The 16,783-nt window shown below is 37.5% G+C and overlaps 1 protein-coding gene across 1 annotated transcript in view; it reads left to right on the forward strand.

Moving 5' to 3' along the window:
- The window catches only part of RPF2 (ribosome production factor 2 homolog), a 33,818-nt gene that overhangs the window by 1,613 nt on the left and 15,422 nt on the right, over positions 1 to 16,783 (forward strand). Inside the window, exons 2-7 of the mRNA XM_049654176.1 lie at positions 460 to 592; positions 3,826 to 3,863; positions 10,131 to 10,170; positions 10,828 to 10,909; positions 11,515 to 11,591; positions 16,174 to 16,273. Of these exons, the coding sequence (XP_049510133.1) occupies positions 460 to 592; positions 3,826 to 3,863; positions 10,131 to 10,170; positions 10,828 to 10,909; positions 11,515 to 11,591; positions 16,174 to 16,273 (470 nt within the window). The remainder of the gene's footprint in view (positions 1 to 459; positions 593 to 3,825; positions 3,864 to 10,130; positions 10,171 to 10,827; positions 10,910 to 11,514; positions 11,592 to 16,173; positions 16,274 to 16,783) is intronic.

The raw sequence follows: 16,783 nt of genomic DNA on the forward strand, positions 1-16,783 counted from the left end.
AGGAAAGATAAACAATGAGTAGCCTCCCTGTGTTTGGTAACTGCCCACAGATTGATCACTAGTTGGTGTGCAATGCTTTGTGTTAGGGTAAGAGTGCTGTTTGCTCTAAGGCTGAAGGAAAAATGATGGAATAAAAATAGCAACAGTCTTCATTGAGTCTTTTTTTTTTTATGAAAGGTTTAGAGAAAAAACAGTAATAAAGGAATGTTGGTGATATTAAAAAAATGAAAGCCTTTAAAAAAAATCAAAAGCTAATAAAGTTAACACTTACTTAATAGTAATAGCTGAATACCTTTTGTTAATATCTCCCTAAAAAGTGAGTTTTGTTTAGTGGTGGAATCCTAACTGATAAATGTTATGTAATTGTTGATTTTTAAGAATTTGCATGTTAGTAAAGTCATGATTTTGTACTATGAGGAAAATGTTTTAAGTTGTTACAAATTGTGATTTTCCAAACAGAAAGCCAAAAACAAAACGAGCCAAGAGATTCCTTGAGAAGAGAGAACCGAAACTTAGTGAAAATGTTAAAAATGCTATGCTGATTAAAGGGGGAAATGCAAATTTACTGGTGACACAAGTACTTAGAGATGTGGTATGTATATAATAATTTTTTTATTTTTATTTTTGAAAGATTTTATTTTTTAACTAATCTCTACACCCATTGTGGGGCTCGAACTTACGACCCTGAGATCAGGAGTAGCACACTTTACTGACTGAGCTAGTCAGATGTCCCTATACACTTATTTTTTAAATGGTATTGGAATCATTTTAGGAAATTTTCAGCATACAAGTTTGGGCTGCTGGATACGTGGATAAGTTTGCCTTGCCTTAGAAAAAAGCTCAAGTTGGAGATAATTTGCCATGGCAAGACACTATCCACTGGTTTTCCTTAAAGCAACTACTGTTGTTCCTTTTGTAAATTTGAACTGATTTCAATGACTGGACTTTGGTTTACCCACATTTAAGGAACATCTCTAGTTTGTAAAGTGAAATAACTGCATATCACTATCTGTTTATTCCGTCAGCAACGCCAAGCACTGCGCTAGGTGCTGAGGATTAAGAGTTACATAAAACACGTCTGTCCCTTCAGTGAGCTTAATGAGGGAGACAGGCAAATAAGAAATTATAACACTGAATTAACTGCTGTGCTGGAGGCATGTAGAGGCTAGGATAGGAGGCAGTTAAAATCCCATAGGGGTAGCCATACACAGAATGGGCTTCCCAGAGGAGACACTTCATTTTGAAGGAGGAGTCAGAACAAGGAGGAGGAGAGGAGGAGAAGCAGAAAGTCTTCCAAGGTTGAGGAAAAAACTTGTGCAAAAGGGAACGTGAAGGAGCATATGATGTGTTTGGGGAACTGCAAATAATTGGGGATGGCTAAAGGAAAGTGGGCTTGATGGAGCTAGAAGAACATGCAGGAATCAGGTAGCAACACGGAGTTTGATTGAGCTTTGTTGTAAAAGATCTGAGGAACCGCTGAAAGATTGGAGGTGGCAGGTATGATCAGTCCTTTTAATCAGTTTGACCAGGGAAAACTGAGAGCAAATGTAGCAACTGATTCAACCATTGTTTTCAGCCGGGTAATGAGTACCTGGAATGTGGTGGTGCCAGTGAAAATGAGAGATCATCAGAGAGAGTAGATGATGAGGGTAGAAGAGTTTGGGCATGAGTAAGAAGTATGAACTTCCCAGGTTTCTGGGTTGGGTTCTTGATAAGTGATAATGGCAAGTAGAGAATATATCATGTGGAGCAGGTTTGAAGAGAAAAGTAATATGTTCAGTTCAGGGCCTATAATATAAGTGATGAAGTTAAAAGCTTTATGTTTTTCCTACCTCTGTAGCCTCATGTCTAGCCCTTTGTGTGACACACAGTAGGTGCTCAGTAAATATTTAATCAGTGAATGAAAGGCATAGTCCATGGAGATACCTAGTAAGTGGCTGATTATTTAGGCCTTGGATACAGCAGATAGATTCTTTGAGTTAAATCAACTAAATAATTGATTTTTAAACTTGACTAAACTGTTGACGTTTGTTAAACACAATAGTTCAGATAACTGAATAATCTAATACATGCTCATCCTTCTCAGTGTCATTGTGTTGATAGGATTCTGGCCCTGTATTTAAGTAAGTTCCAAGAATAGCACAATGTTACAGGTTATTACAGTAGTTAACATTCATATTGATGATTCTTGAGTTGTCACTGTGCTAGTGTGCATCACACCAAGGCAGGGAAATATTTGGTCAAGAATTACCAAAAAGTTTTCCTACTGAAGGGGTGCCTGGCAGGCTCGGTCAGAAGAACATGTGACTCTTGATCTTAGGGTCATGAATTCAAGCCCCAGTGTGGGTGTAGAGATTACTAAAGCAAATAAATAAACTTAAAAAAAGAAAAAAAAAGTTTTAGTACTTAAAAGATAGGTTTTACTGCTGGATTTCCTTTATCTATCAGCTCTGATAGTCATTTTCCTTTTCATTGTTTCCCTCATTTACTCCTTTCCCTAATGTAAGGTAATGCCTTAGATCTTTGTTATTCCTTATAGTAGAGCAGAACTGATCATACTGGTAACAACTGATTATTAGTGGATGAATGGAAAGAAATAAGAAAAAAATGAAAAGAGGGCTGAACGACAGGAACTTAAAAAATTTTTTTCTTAATGTTTATGTTTGAGAGAGAGGTACAGCGTGAGCGAGGGAGGGGCAGCGAGGGAGGCACAGAATCTGACACAGGCTTCAGGCTTCGAGCTGTCAGCACAGAGCCCGACACGGGGCTCGAACTCGCCAACTGTGAGATCATAACCTGAGCTGAAGTTGGACACTCAACCAACTGAGCCACCAAGTGCCTTGACAGGAATTTTTTCAAGGGCTGAATTTAAAAACTCTAGTTCTTATTGCCCTCATTGTAACTGTTTCTCAGCTCTCTCATCTCCAGATAACATTATTTCAATTTTGTCAGCTTTTCTTGATAGGTTTTATTTATTTATTAAAAAAATGTTTTTAATGTTTATTTATTTTTGAGAGAGAGAGAGACAGAACTCGAGCAGGGGAGGGGCAGAGAGAGAGGGAGGCACAGAATCCGAAGCAGGCTCCAGGCTCTGAGCTGTCAGCACAAAGCCTGACATGGGGCTGGCTCAAACCCACGAACCATGAGATCATGACCTGAGCCAAAGTCAGACGCTTAACTGACTGAGCCATCTAGGTGCCCCAATAGGATTTGTTTTTATCTGCTTTCTTTTGCTTTTCTTTCTACTCTCAAATTGTTTTCCTGGAAAGAATAGAATAGGTAGAATTTAAAGAAATGAAAGAAATCATTTAAGTTGGATGGATTTTTGAAAGGGCATAGAAACTTTTTTTTTTTTTTTTGAGAGACAGGGCACAAGTGAATGAAGGGCAGGGGGGTAGAGAGAGAGAGAGAATCTGGGGGGGGGTGGGCAGAGAGACAGAAAGAGAGAGAGAGAAGTGGGGCTCATGTTTTTACCTGAAGTAGGGCTTGTGTTCACATCAAGTGGGGGCTTGAGCTCACCTGAAGTGGGACTGGAACTCCTGAACTGTGAGATCATGACCTGAGTCAAAGTCAGATGCTTAATCGACTGAGCCACCCAGGTGCTCAGGGCATAGAAACTTTTAATTGGGAAAGTGTAGTCTAAGTCAGAATATTAAGCTTATATTACAGGTTTAGATAAGTGATCAAAAGAGAGCCAAGCAGAAGACCTCAGAATAGGATTCAGGGACCAGGTAATCTTGTATAATGACTGATATAATACAATTTAATTTTTATCTCTGCTTTTCAGAATGTAATTTATTTTGAAAACTAAATTATGTTTTACAGTATGCATTGAAAAAACCATATGGCGTTCTGTATAAAAAGTAAGTAATGATTTATTTTAACTCCTATTATTCTGTTATAAAGGTAATAATTACTTTATGGGAGATTTAGAAAAGTACTTTGTTTAAGAAATATGACAGGGGCGCCTGGGTGGCTCATTTGTTTAAGCAACCAACTCTTGGTTTCAGCTCAGGCCATGATCTCACGGTTTGAGCTTGCTTGGGATATTCTCTCTCTCTCTCTCTCTCTCTCTCTCTCTCTCTCTCTCTTCTCCCCCTCCCCCCTCTCTCTCCCCCTCACCTCTCCCCCCCTCCTTCCTCCTCTCTCTCTCCCCCCCTTCTTCTCTCTCTCTATCTCTCTTTGCCCCTCCCTGCTCATGGGCACTGTCTCCCTCTCTGTCTCAAAACGAATAAACATTAAAAAAAAAAAAAAAAAAAGAGAAAATGACAGTTCCTTAAATACAGCTATTAACATTATTTATTTATTTTATCTATTTATGTTTTTATTTAAATTTTTGAACATTTATTATTTGAGAGAGAGCGCATGCATGTGCACGCATGCATGTGAGCAGGGGATGGGCAGAGAGAGGAAGAGAGAGAGAGCGTGCATCCCAAGCAGGCTCCTCAGTATCAGCATGGCCTGACTTGGGGCTTGAACTAACGAATTGTGAGATCATGACCTGAGCCAAAATCAAGAATTGGATACCTAATTGAGCCACCCTGGAGCCCCTATTTTTTTATTTTTTATCATTAGTATTTTTAAAACTTATTTCTTTCTAGTTTGTGTTTTCATTTGTATTGAATATTCTTACATGGTTGTAATCTTATCATATGTATATTATTTTGAGTGATTATAGATTTGAAGAAAAGTTGCAGAAATAGTAGAGTTCTCATATACCCTTCATCCAGCTTCTCTTAGTGTTATGTTTTATGTAACCATAGTACAATTATCAACAGTAAGAAATGAACATTGGTACAATAATGTTTTAACTGCACTATAGACTTGACTTGTTTCACCAGTTTTTCCAATAATATCTTTTTTCTCTTCCAGGATCCTATATTGCATTTAGTTGTCATGTCTCCTTACTCTCCCATTTGTGACAGTTCCTCAGTCCTTCTCTTTTTGATGACTTTGACATTTTTGATGAGTACTTGTTAATTATTTTGTAAAATATACCTCAGTTTGTATTTGTTTTACATTTCTCATGAATAGATTGAGCCTTATGTGTTTTTGGCAAGGGTACCACAAAAGTGATGTGCTTTTCTCAATAAATGATACCAGGGAGTACAGGATGTCTTATGTTGGTAGCATTAACCTCGGTTAAAGTGATGTCTGCTTGGTTTCTCCACTATAAATTTATTATTTTTCCCTTTGTAACTAGTGAATGTTTGGAGGAAATATTTGGAGACTGTGCAAACACTGTGCAAATAATCCTCTTTCTCATCACACTTTTGCTTATTAATTTTAGCATCCATCAGTGACTGTTGTCTACATAGGGATTACTCTTGGTGTTCTAATGGTGGTTTTCTGTCTCATTCCTTCTACATTTATTAATTGGAATTTTGTAAGGAAAATCTCTCTCTTCTCTGTTGAATTACTCATTTATATTAGTGTGGACTTACAGATACTTATATTCTTTGAGTTATAATCCAATGCTGTCACTATTTTGTTGCTCAAATTATTATACCTTTTGCCATTAAGATCTCTTTCAGGGTGGCTCCTATGTTCTTTCAACATGCCCCTTGTGTTTAAGTCCTCCTTTTTGGTGCCACACGATGCTCCAAGCTCATCTTGTATTTTTCCTTGCAAAAGCTCTGGAATCAATCCCTTCTCTGTGGAGCCCTGTTTCCATATATCGGGGGCTGGTAATTTAGAAAACAGAGATCTGGGCACAAAGTATGCTTAGTTGCTACGGAAGTGTCATTGTCTCTAGATCCTCTTAGCAGACAGAGCTTGAAAATAAGTATTATGCATGTTAACCCATGCATACATGCACATCTAATTTAATTTTATGTATTTAAAAAAAACTCTGAGTTCATACTGATACTTCCTAAAAAAATCATGAGTCTTAATACTACTCCCAATTCCAGTCCACTGCCACAGACTTCATTCCAGCCTTTCTTCTTTTCTTATTTGTAACTGTGCTTCTTCTGACAGTAAGAAACCTGGCTTTCATGATTGATAATATGTTTATTGATTTGTAGGTTTCTAGTACGTGCATACTTTCAGAATGTCTAACCCTGTAAGAAACAAAATTACTAACTAAAGTATAGAATGTGTGTACAGTTCTTTGTCTTTAGCCTTAGGGTGTCCAGTTCAAATACTGTTTTCAAATGTAACTTAGGTTGGGTTTTTTTCTGCCTATTTAATGTGATTGTGTTATTACTTTATTTATTTATTAAAAAATTTTTTTTAATGTTTTATTTATTTTTGAGACAGGGAGAGACAGAGCATGAACAGGGGAGGGTCAGAGAGAGACACAGAATCTGAAACAGGCTCCAGGCTCTGAGCTGTCAGCACAGAGCCCGATGCGGGGCTCAAACTCACGGACCGCAAGATCATGACCTGAGCCGAAGTCGGCCGCTTAACCAACTGAGCCACCCAGGCGCCCCGATTGTGTTATTACTTTAAACTACAGTTAGGGTCGTTTATTAGATTGTATTCTATTTTGAGTTTTTCTCCACTTTTCTCCCGGTTGTTGTTTGAATTTAAGTATGTAAAATTTACTCTTTGTGGTGTACAGTTTTATGAGTTTTTAAAAATGCATTAGGCTGTGTCTGCCACATGATATGGAAACAGTCATGATACAGAAACCATATCATCATCCTAAAAATTTCTTTGTGCAGTGCTCTTGAGGGCCACCCTTTCCCCTCCCCCCTGTAACCAGTGAACTGTTTCTTATCCTTATAGTTTTTCCTTTTTTAGAATGTTACATAAATGGAATCATACAACATATAGCCTCAGAGTCTATCTTCTTTCTTTAGCAAAATAATAAAATATTATTTGTGTTTTTGCCATACATTACATTAAAAAAAAAATTTTTTTTTTAAACGTTTATTTAGTATTGAGAGACAGACACAGAGCATGAGCAGGGGAGGGGCTGAGAGATGGAGAGACACAGAATCTGAAGCAGGCTCCAGGCTCTGAGCTGTCAGCACAGAGCCCAGCGTGGGGCTTGAACCCACAAACCGCGAGATCATGACCTGAGCCAAAGTCAGACGCTTAACCGACTAGCCACCCAGGTGCCCCAACATACATTAAATTTTATATCAAGCCTTTTTCATTTATATTATAAACATTTTTCTTTAAAAAAAATTTTTTTTTAATGTTTATGTGATTTTGAGAGAGATGGAGAGAGAGTGTGAGCAGGGGAGGGGCAGAGAGAGATGGAGACACAGACTATGATGACAGGCTCCAGGCTCTGAGCTGTCAACACAGAGCCCAACATGGGTCTCGAACTCACAAACCGTGAGATCATGTCCTGAGCAGAAGTCGGATGCTTAACTCACTGAGCCACCCAGGTGCCCCTAAAATTTTTCTGTTAGTAAGTGATCCTTTAGGTATTCTTTTCTTTTCTTTTTTTAATATTTATGTTTGAGAGAGATAGAGAGAGAGCGTGCGCAAAAATGGGGGAGGGACAGAGAGAGAGAGAGGGAGACAGAGGATTCATAGCAGGTTCTGTGCTGGCAGCTCAGAGCCTGATGTTAGGGCTTGAACTCATGAACCCTAAGATCATAACCTGAGCCAAAGTTGGACACTTAACGGACTGAGCCACTCAGGTGCCCTAGGTATTATTTTCATTGCCAATTTAATATCTATTAAATGGTTATACTAAAATTTATAACTTACCTTAATTTTATGGTTTTTATTTTTTGCTATTCTTATAAATTTTAGCAATTTTATTGCTAAAAATGTAGGTTTTTCTTTTTTGCTATTCTTATAAATTATGCTAAAATGGCCATTTTTACACAAATGAATTATCCTTTTGAATTAATTCCTATGTGAGATTTCTAGACATGAGATTACTTCATGCCCAATAGAGCATATTAATTACCGCTTTTTGGAAAGGTTGTCCTTTTAGCAGAGTGCAATATACAAGTTTCATAGACCATTACCCACTTTTTGTTTATGTTTTTAAGCTAAGAAGTCAAAATCATACTTTGTTTAACTTGCATTTTCCATGTTTTCAACAGGTCATATTTGCTTATTTGTGATTTATAGTTAGCTGATGGTTGTTAATCGTAAATGCTGTAGTAGTTTTTCTTAGTTTGTTTGCCTTGCATCTTTAAAAATAATACTCTTTTTGGGGCGCCTGGGTGGCTCAGTCAGTTGAGCGTCCAACTTCGGCTCAGGTCATGATCTCGCGGTTTGTGAGTTCGAGCCTGCATCGGGCTCTGTGCTGACAGCTCAGAGCCTGGAGCCTGCTTCCAATTCTGTGTCTCCCTCTCTCTCTGCCCCTCTGCCACTCATACTCTGTCTCTCTCTCCTTCAAAAATAAATAAACATTAAAAAAAAATACTCTTTTTACTGATTATAAAAGTAATACATGCTACTCTTAGATAATTGGGATAATAGAATAATCACCCATAGCACTATGTACATTCTGACATGTTTTCCCTGTGTATATACATATTTTAATTGGTTTTATTTGAGTATGGTTGACACACAATGTTACATTAGTTTCAGGTGTAAAACACTGATTTGACAAGTGTCTCCATTATGCTGTGCTCATCATAGGTGTAGCTACCATCTGTCATTATTATGTTATTGGCTATATTCTTTATGCTGTGTCTTTTATTCCCATGACTTATTGATTCCATTACTGGAAGCCTGTATCTCCCACTCCCTTCACCCATTTTCACATGTGTACAGATATTTTCATGTCTGTATGTTTATTTTATTCTTTGAACAAAATTAAGATCATGTACATTGATTTTGCTTCATAAAAATTATGAACTATTTTATGGAAACTTCATTTACATGATGAGAAATCAGATTATAAGTGAAAATATATAGTTTCTTACATGTTTTACCAGATTTTATGCATATTTAAGCAAAGAAAAATATACGTATTTCTCTCCCTTTTGCATGAAAGATAGCATGTTCTACTCCAGCTCCCCTACTAGTGTTCCTGGTCCAATACACCATTTATTTCTTTCTCTCCTGGATTACTGTGATAGCTTCTTGCTAATTCTTTTCTCTCTTGCCATAACTACATTCCCTTTCCACATAGTGGACAGAATAGTCCTTTAAAAAGAAAATTTGAGGGGTGCCTGAGTGGCTCAGTCAGTTGAGCATCCAACTCTTGATTTTGGCTCAGGTCATGATCCCAGGGTCGTGGGATTGAGCCCTGCATCAGGCCCTGTGCTGAGCGGGGAGCCTGGTAGAGATTCTCTAAAATAAAAAAAATTTAAAAATGATTATGATTTTAAAAAAGTAGTAAAAAGAAAATTTGTGTTCAGTCATGTCACTCTCCTGCCTGAAACTCTTTAGTGCTTCCTGTTACTATATTAATATCTACATTCCTTACCTTGACCAACAAGGCCTTACCTTGACCAACATAATCTGGGCCATGCCCACATCTTTGACCTCATGCCCCACCATTTTCCCTTTGCATGCTAAGCTTCGGTGATACTTGCCTTCTTTCCATTTCTTGAATAGTCTAAGCTTGTTTCCATCTCAGAATCTTTGCTTATTGTGTTCCTTCTTCCTAGAATACCCTTAGCCTCAAAACTTTTTTTTAAAAAAATGTTTATTTATTTTGAGAGAGAGAGTGTGAGTGTGAGTAGGGGAGGGGCAGAAAGAGAAAGAGAGAATCCCAAGCAGGCTCTATGCTGAGTGGGGCTCAAACCCACAAACCATGAGATTATGACCCGAGCCAAAATCAAGAGTCAGACGCTTAACTGACTGAGCCACCCAGGCACCTCAGCCTCAAAACTTTTCAATGGCTCATTCCTTATCTATCACATCTCAGCTCAAATAGTCATTTTCCACTGTTCATAACTAACACAATACCCTATTTTATTTTTGTCACTACAATTAATTACTTTTTGAAATTTTTATTTTTCCACTAGAATGTAGGCTGTATGAAAGCAAAGATCTTGTTTGTTTTCTAGTATCCTTAGCTCATACAACAGTGAGTGACACATAATAGGCACTAAATACATATTTGAATGAATGAATATCCCTCTAACTTTATTTTTGATCATCTACAAAATTATCTTTTTTTAATATATTACTTAATTGTTATGGGTGAATTGCTAATTAAGATTATTAAAATTAAGGTAATCTTTTAAAAATATTTTTAGGAAAAACATTACAAGACCATTTGAGGATCAGACATCATTGGTGAGTACAAGAAACTCTGATTTAAGACAGCATATACATGATTGGACTAATTACTGTTCCTTTAGTAATTTGTGATTTTTTGAATTCGAAATCATCCTGTATGAGGGAATTTTGTTGTAAAGTGAAAGTGAAGTAAGATTTATTAATTTTTAAAGTTTATTTATTTTGGGGGGCAGGGTGGAAAGGCAGAGTGAGCAGGAGAGCGAGAGAGTCCCAAGCAGGCTCCCCACTGTCAGCACAGAGCCCGATGCAGGGCTGGAACTCCTGAATCAGGAGGTCATGACTTGAGCCAAAGTCAGATGCTTAACCAACTGAGTCATCCAGGCACCCCTGTTTGTTTCTTTTTGAAGTAAGACTTTCATACTTTTAAAACTATGACTAAAGTTTAAAGTTTATTTTGAGAGAGAGGAGAGAGCATGTGCATGTGTGCACGAGCAGGGGAGGGGCAGAGAGAGAGGGAGAGAGAAAATGCCAAGCAGGCTCCTTCACCGACAGCGCTGAGCTGGATGTGGGGCTCAGTCCTATGAACTGAGATCATGACCTGAGCCAAAAGCAAGAGTTGGACATTTAACCAACTGAGCCATCCAGGTGCCCCCAGAATACAGTTCGTAAAGTTCTTATATTTATGCATTAATTGGGATTTCTTTGGTTTTATAGGAATTCTTTTCAAAGAAGTCAGATTGCTCTTTATTCATGTTTGGCTCCCATAATAAGAAGAGGCCAAATAATCTAGTAATAGGTAAATATAATTTACTTTCTAATGTTTGTGTTTACAGTCTGTTTTGTGACTCAGATTAATTGATGGTGTTGAGATTTCAGGAATAACAAGCTCTAAGCTAGTTTTTAAAAATTTTTCTTGTGCCTTTGAATGAAATTTTTAATCTATCAGACTGCAGGTAGAGAATAGGCATGTAAAAATACTACTTTACCAAAAGTTGCCGATATTTTTCTAAAATATATGTATCTTAAATCAGTGTTAGAGAAAAAAAACAGTAGCATACCTACCCACATAAATTAACCCTTCACCAGTAAGAATTGACGTTTAACTTGGTATCGTCATTGGCTTAGGCAACCCCTTTTACTTCTTGTGGGCCTTTATTCACTCTTCTATAAAATAAGGGAGTTTGGTTAAACGATTTCCAAGATCCTTTCAGGGCCAAGATTGCAACACTGTATTCTAGGTAGAGTTGAAAGTTTAAGAAAGAAGGGGACATGTTTGGTGGGGTATAAGGAGAAAAAAAAAAAGGGAGATAATAACATTTTGGACATGCAAATTAGTGGGTACATATAAGGTGTCTCTTTGGGAAAAATAAATGTTTAAAAGAAAATGTAATTTCCTTCTAGGTCGTATGTATGACTACCACGTGCTCGATATGATCGAATTAGGTATTGAGAAGTTTGTCTCTCTAAAAGACATCAAGGTACGATACTAATCATAAAAATAAAAGCATTTTGTAATGTTGTTCTTGGGCAATAGTGACATCTTGTAGTGAAGAGTACTATCACAGTTTGTAGCTTAACTTTGTTTTTATTCTAGTGTGCTCTGAGATAAAAGTAAATTTCATTTTATTTATGTTTTTGAGTGTCACTATTTTGGTGTAAAGACAGGAAGCTGGAAAATACACTATATTTAAAATTTTTTGTTCCTTTTCATGCTGTGGAAACTCCCTCATTTTATTTTTACTTTAAAAAGAGATATAAACATATAACATATTTGGATCTTCTAGCAGTTAGATTCAGAGTGGTTTTTAACTCTTGTCTAGGCTCATAGTTTAAATGCTATCCTCTCCCTCAATTGTCACAGCACCTATTTTATGGAACCTCAGAAATACTGGAGTTTTCTGGGGCATCTGGGTGGCTTAGTCAGTTAAGTTTCTTACTTTGACTGAGGTCATGGTCTCGCAATCCATGGGTTTGAGCCCCGCCTCGGGCTCTGTGCCGACAGCTCGGAACCTGGAGCTGGCTTCAGGTTCTGTCTTCCTCTCTCTCTGCTCCTCCCCCACTGGTACTCTGTCTCTTTCTCAAAAATAATAAACATTGCAAAAATTTTTTTAAATAAATACCAGAGTTTGAAAGCGAGCCTTGTTCTAAACCTACGATACTTTGGCTGGTCCTACAGTATTTTGGCTGCTGGCCACCAAAATGCTAGTTCAGTCTTTCTCTTCAGGACTTACATCTTTGTGTCTCCGTTGTTTGCATGGATTATTAAATAGAAAGTAGTAAATAGGCAAGAAAACTATCCTAATTTAGCTCCTGGGTCCAAACTGGGCTTCTGTTCCCTCAGAACTCTACTTTAGCAGAATCTGTTCCATCAAATGTTCCATCAAGTAATTATTTTATTTAGATTTCATTGCTACCCTGTGTAAGGCTAAAATTACTTTTCCTATTGGATAAAGTTAGAGATTGAGGCCCAGGGGAATTCCATTGGTGATCTGGAGTCATACATATAGAACTTAGAAAGAAAGGATATTGAAGTTTGCAGTGGAAAGTTACATAATTGTTCATGTTTATGGGTCTTTGAAGGTCATGGTATAGTTGAAAGAATTGTAAAATGTGTCATGACTCCTTTTCCTAGTCTCCCCTAAAAAGAGGATATGCTTTCCAAGTTTGTTGTGTGTTTGCAAACAGGCTCTTCCCAGATGTTACTTAGCTACACCAGCTTCTTCAGGTACAGGGTAGAACAGTGGCCTGAGATTGGATTTCGAGACAGAACAATTGGATTGAAGGCCTGTGTTGGCCATTTAGATGACTTTTTTTTTTTTTTAAACGTTTTTTATTTATTTTTGAGACAGAGAGAGACAGAGCACGAATGGGGGAGGGGTAGAGAGAGAGGGAGACACAGAATCAGAAGCAGGCTCCAGGCTCTGAACCATCAGCCCAGAGCCCGACGCGGGGCTCGAACTCACGGACCGCGAGATCGTGACCTGAGCTGAAGTCGGATGCTTAACCGACTGAGCCACCCAGGCGCCCCTAGATGACTTTTATGACCTGATAAATTACTTGCCTGACCTTCAGATTGCAATCAAGTATTAAATAGGTATAATAATATCAAATGAGATAATATATGTGAAAATGTTTATCAGCGAATATAATGTTTTGGAAGGTGTTTGGTAAAGTATGTAAACTGTGATGCCTTGTTATGGTGGAGGCTATCATTTTATTACAGTTTGTCTTTAGGGCAGTGTATGAATCCTTGGAGAGGAGCAGCATATCTGGCTTGGTCACCAGGTAGTGGGTGTGAGCACTGGTTGATGCACGCGTGCTAGCCCTCGGTGCTTTCCATTTTACTTCCAAAGCAAAGAAGTACTTGCGTTATTGTGTAGCTTCTATAACCACCAGGTCACAAGACCATTATCGTTTGTCAGGCCTCACGCTTAACAAGCACCATTTAAATTGAATACTAAATTTTCACTCATGGAACATATCCATAACTATAATAATCACTAATTGATGACCATATGCTTACATTGGCAGTCCCTACCTACACTGTTAGCCAGAGCTTCACTTTTACCTCGTTATTCCATTACAACTTGTTTTTAGTTTGTTTTGGAATTGCATGTCTGTTACATTTTCTCTTCATATTTATTTCTTTTCTGCGTCTACCTCCTTATTTTTAAGACCTCTTCGCCAGATGTTTCTTTTCTCACTTGCCTACTTTTATTGCCAAGCCAAGCCTCATCCTCCTGTTTACTCTTAAGTGAGAAGTGATTCAGTTCTACCAGGAAATTGAATGATTATTCTGGGAGCTTATTTTCTAAGATGTGGCCAGACTTTTAGGGATGGTTGTTTTACATAAAATAAGCCTTAATGGATGAAATGATTAAAATTTAAGGCCAATGTTGTTGTTTTTTAAATTTTTATTTACTTTTTCCAATGGTTTTATTTTAGATAGGAAAAGATACATTGCAGGTGCCTTGGAGTATTTTATTTGGAAAGTTTGTTTATAATTTATAAGACATTTCTGGGGTGTCTGGGTGGCTCAGTTGGTTAAGCGTCTGCCTTTGGCTCAGGTCATGACCTCATGGTTCATGAGTTTGAGCCCCACATTGGGCTCTCTGTGGTCAGCACAGAGCCTGCTTCACATCCTCTGTCCCTCACTTTCTTTGCCCCTCCCCCCACTCCCTCTTTCTCTCTCTCTCAGAAATAAATACACTTAAAGAAAAGAATTATTTCCTTTCTTTCCCTTTGTTTTAAAAAAAAACTTAATTCAGAAATTTAGTTCAAGGACATTACATAATTATAATGTTTTTAGTATAGTGTATAACAGTACTTATGTAATATTTTGAATTTTTAGTGCCTTTTAGATAATTCAAATAAAGCTCATCTGTTGTAGTTTCTTCTAGTTCTGGCTTTACACATTGTGAAAAATATCAGTGACCTACGTGTTAAGTACTGTTTCATATAACTTGTTCAGTTACATATATATATATATTAAAAAAAATTTTTTTTTTTAATGTTTATTTATTTTTGATAGAGAGAGAGAGACAGAGCATGAGCAGGGGAGGGGCAGAGAGAGAGGGAGACACAGAATCGGAAGCAGGCTCCAGACTCTGAGCTGTCAGCACAGAGCCTGATGCGGCGCTCGAACTCACAGACCGCGAGAACATGACCTGAGCCGAAGTCAGATGCTCAACCGACTGAGCCCCGTTGTTCATTTATATTTTTATGATGTGTGGACTGGGTCATGACGTAACATGATATTTTTTATTATGCATTGTGGTCAGGATGTTGCTTCACTTTCTCTTACCTTCTGTGTACTTTCTTTTTTTTAAATATTTATTTTTTTTGAGAGAGGGAGAGACAGCGTTAGCAGGGGAGGGGCAGAGAGAGAGAGAGAAGGAGACACAGAATCTGAAGCAGGCTCCAGCTTCTGAGCTGTCCGCACAGAGCCTGATGTGGGGCTCAAATCCACAAACCATTAGATCATGACCTGAACTGAAGTCTGGCGCTTAACCAACTGAGCCACCCAGTGCCCCTTTACCTTCTGTATACTTAAATAGCCTCCATAGACCTAGGGGTAGCAGCAGCAGGGTCAGGGAGGCACAGATGGAACCATGGAAGAGTCATTGGGTCTGGAAGGTCCATTCAGGCCCTAGAGGACACAGATCTTAGGTACACCTCGTAAGTAGAGACAGTTAAGGTTCAGAGTTAGGAAGCAGAGACTGTCAATAAGAGTGAACAGGAAGAGGCAACAGGTGACCTCTGGTCCTAGGGCAGAGGATATTTGTTTTCTTGTCCTGTTTTTTGTTTGTTTGTTTGTTTCTAGATGTGTACAGTCCTTGATTGATACCAAAATAGAGGTGCTAGAATCAATGGGAAGCTCAGACTAACACTTGTTCACTGTCATAAATTAATCATTTAGTTAAAGAGTGTATTAGATTTTTTCCTTTTATTTTGGTGGCTTTTAAAGGTTATTATTATTCACATCACATTCTTCTTTGTATGGAAAATCCAGAACTGGACAAAATACTTTTTTTAGTGAGAGCCTCAACCATGCTGAGTAAGGATTGCCCATACTTTCTATAGCTTGTATAAAATTCTCTTGTTTCCCGTGTTACTGTGGAGTTGGTAGTTTAATCTAGCTTTCATTTAAATAATGTTTATGTGACACAGTAGGAAAGGCATAGTGGTAGTAAATGATTTAAAGAAATTAAATTTGTTTAGACTCTGGGATGTCGGTTGTTAAAAGGCTGTGTATGTTTTGCAGCAATTTTAGCTTTTTATTCTTTGTACAGAATAACTTTAAAAAATAGCTTACATCATTCTTTGACCACTTATTAATTTGGTGATATGAAGGGAGTGGAACAAAAAATAATTTTTTAGCTTAAAAGTTGCAACTGTAGTTTTAAATCTTTAGATTTTAATCAGTATTCATAAATATAGTTTTAGGACAGTTAAAATATGAAAACTAATCACTGTGTAAGAATTGACTACTTTAAAATCAACTTATAAATAGTTTAGAATTGATAATTTTATAATTATAATTTTTTTTCTGTTTCATAGAATAGTAAATGTCCTGAGGGAACAAAACCCATGTTAATATTTGCTGGTGATGATTTTGATGTAACAGAAGACTACAGAAGGCTAAAAAATCTTCTTATTGGTAAGTATTTTAATACTTCTCCACACGTTTGCTCAAGTAGGCAATCTAAGACTGTCATTGGTGGCACTTTGCCACTTCACTGTATATATACATCTTTTTCTTTTTGATCTCTTTCCTTTCTTCCCCCCTTTTCATTATTTTCTTTTTAAAAAAAAATTTTTTTTTAATTTTTTTTTGAGGTGGGGGTGGGGACAGAGAGAGAGGGAGACAGAATCTGAAGCAGGCTCCAGGCTCTGAGCTGTCAGCATAGAGCCCAACGTATGTCTTGAACTCACGGACCACGAGATCATGACCTGAGCCGAAGTTGGACGTTTAACCAACTGAGTCACCCAGGCACCCTTTCATTATTTTCTTTATTCCCCACTAGCAGTAAGGGAGAGTTAATGGATGTTATAATGCATTGATCATTTTTATTTTTTGATGCTCTAGTAACTTCATTGTCAACCTATATATGAAACATTTTATGCTTTATAAAATGCTTCCACCCATTTTATGTCATTATTGGCATCA

This window comes from Panthera uncia, assembly GCF_023721935.1.
Source record: "Panthera uncia isolate 11264 chromosome B2 unlocalized genomic scaffold, Puncia_PCG_1.0 HiC_scaffold_24, whole genome shotgun sequence".
Classification (NCBI taxonomy): Eukaryota; Metazoa; Chordata; class Mammalia; order Carnivora; family Felidae; genus Panthera; species Panthera uncia.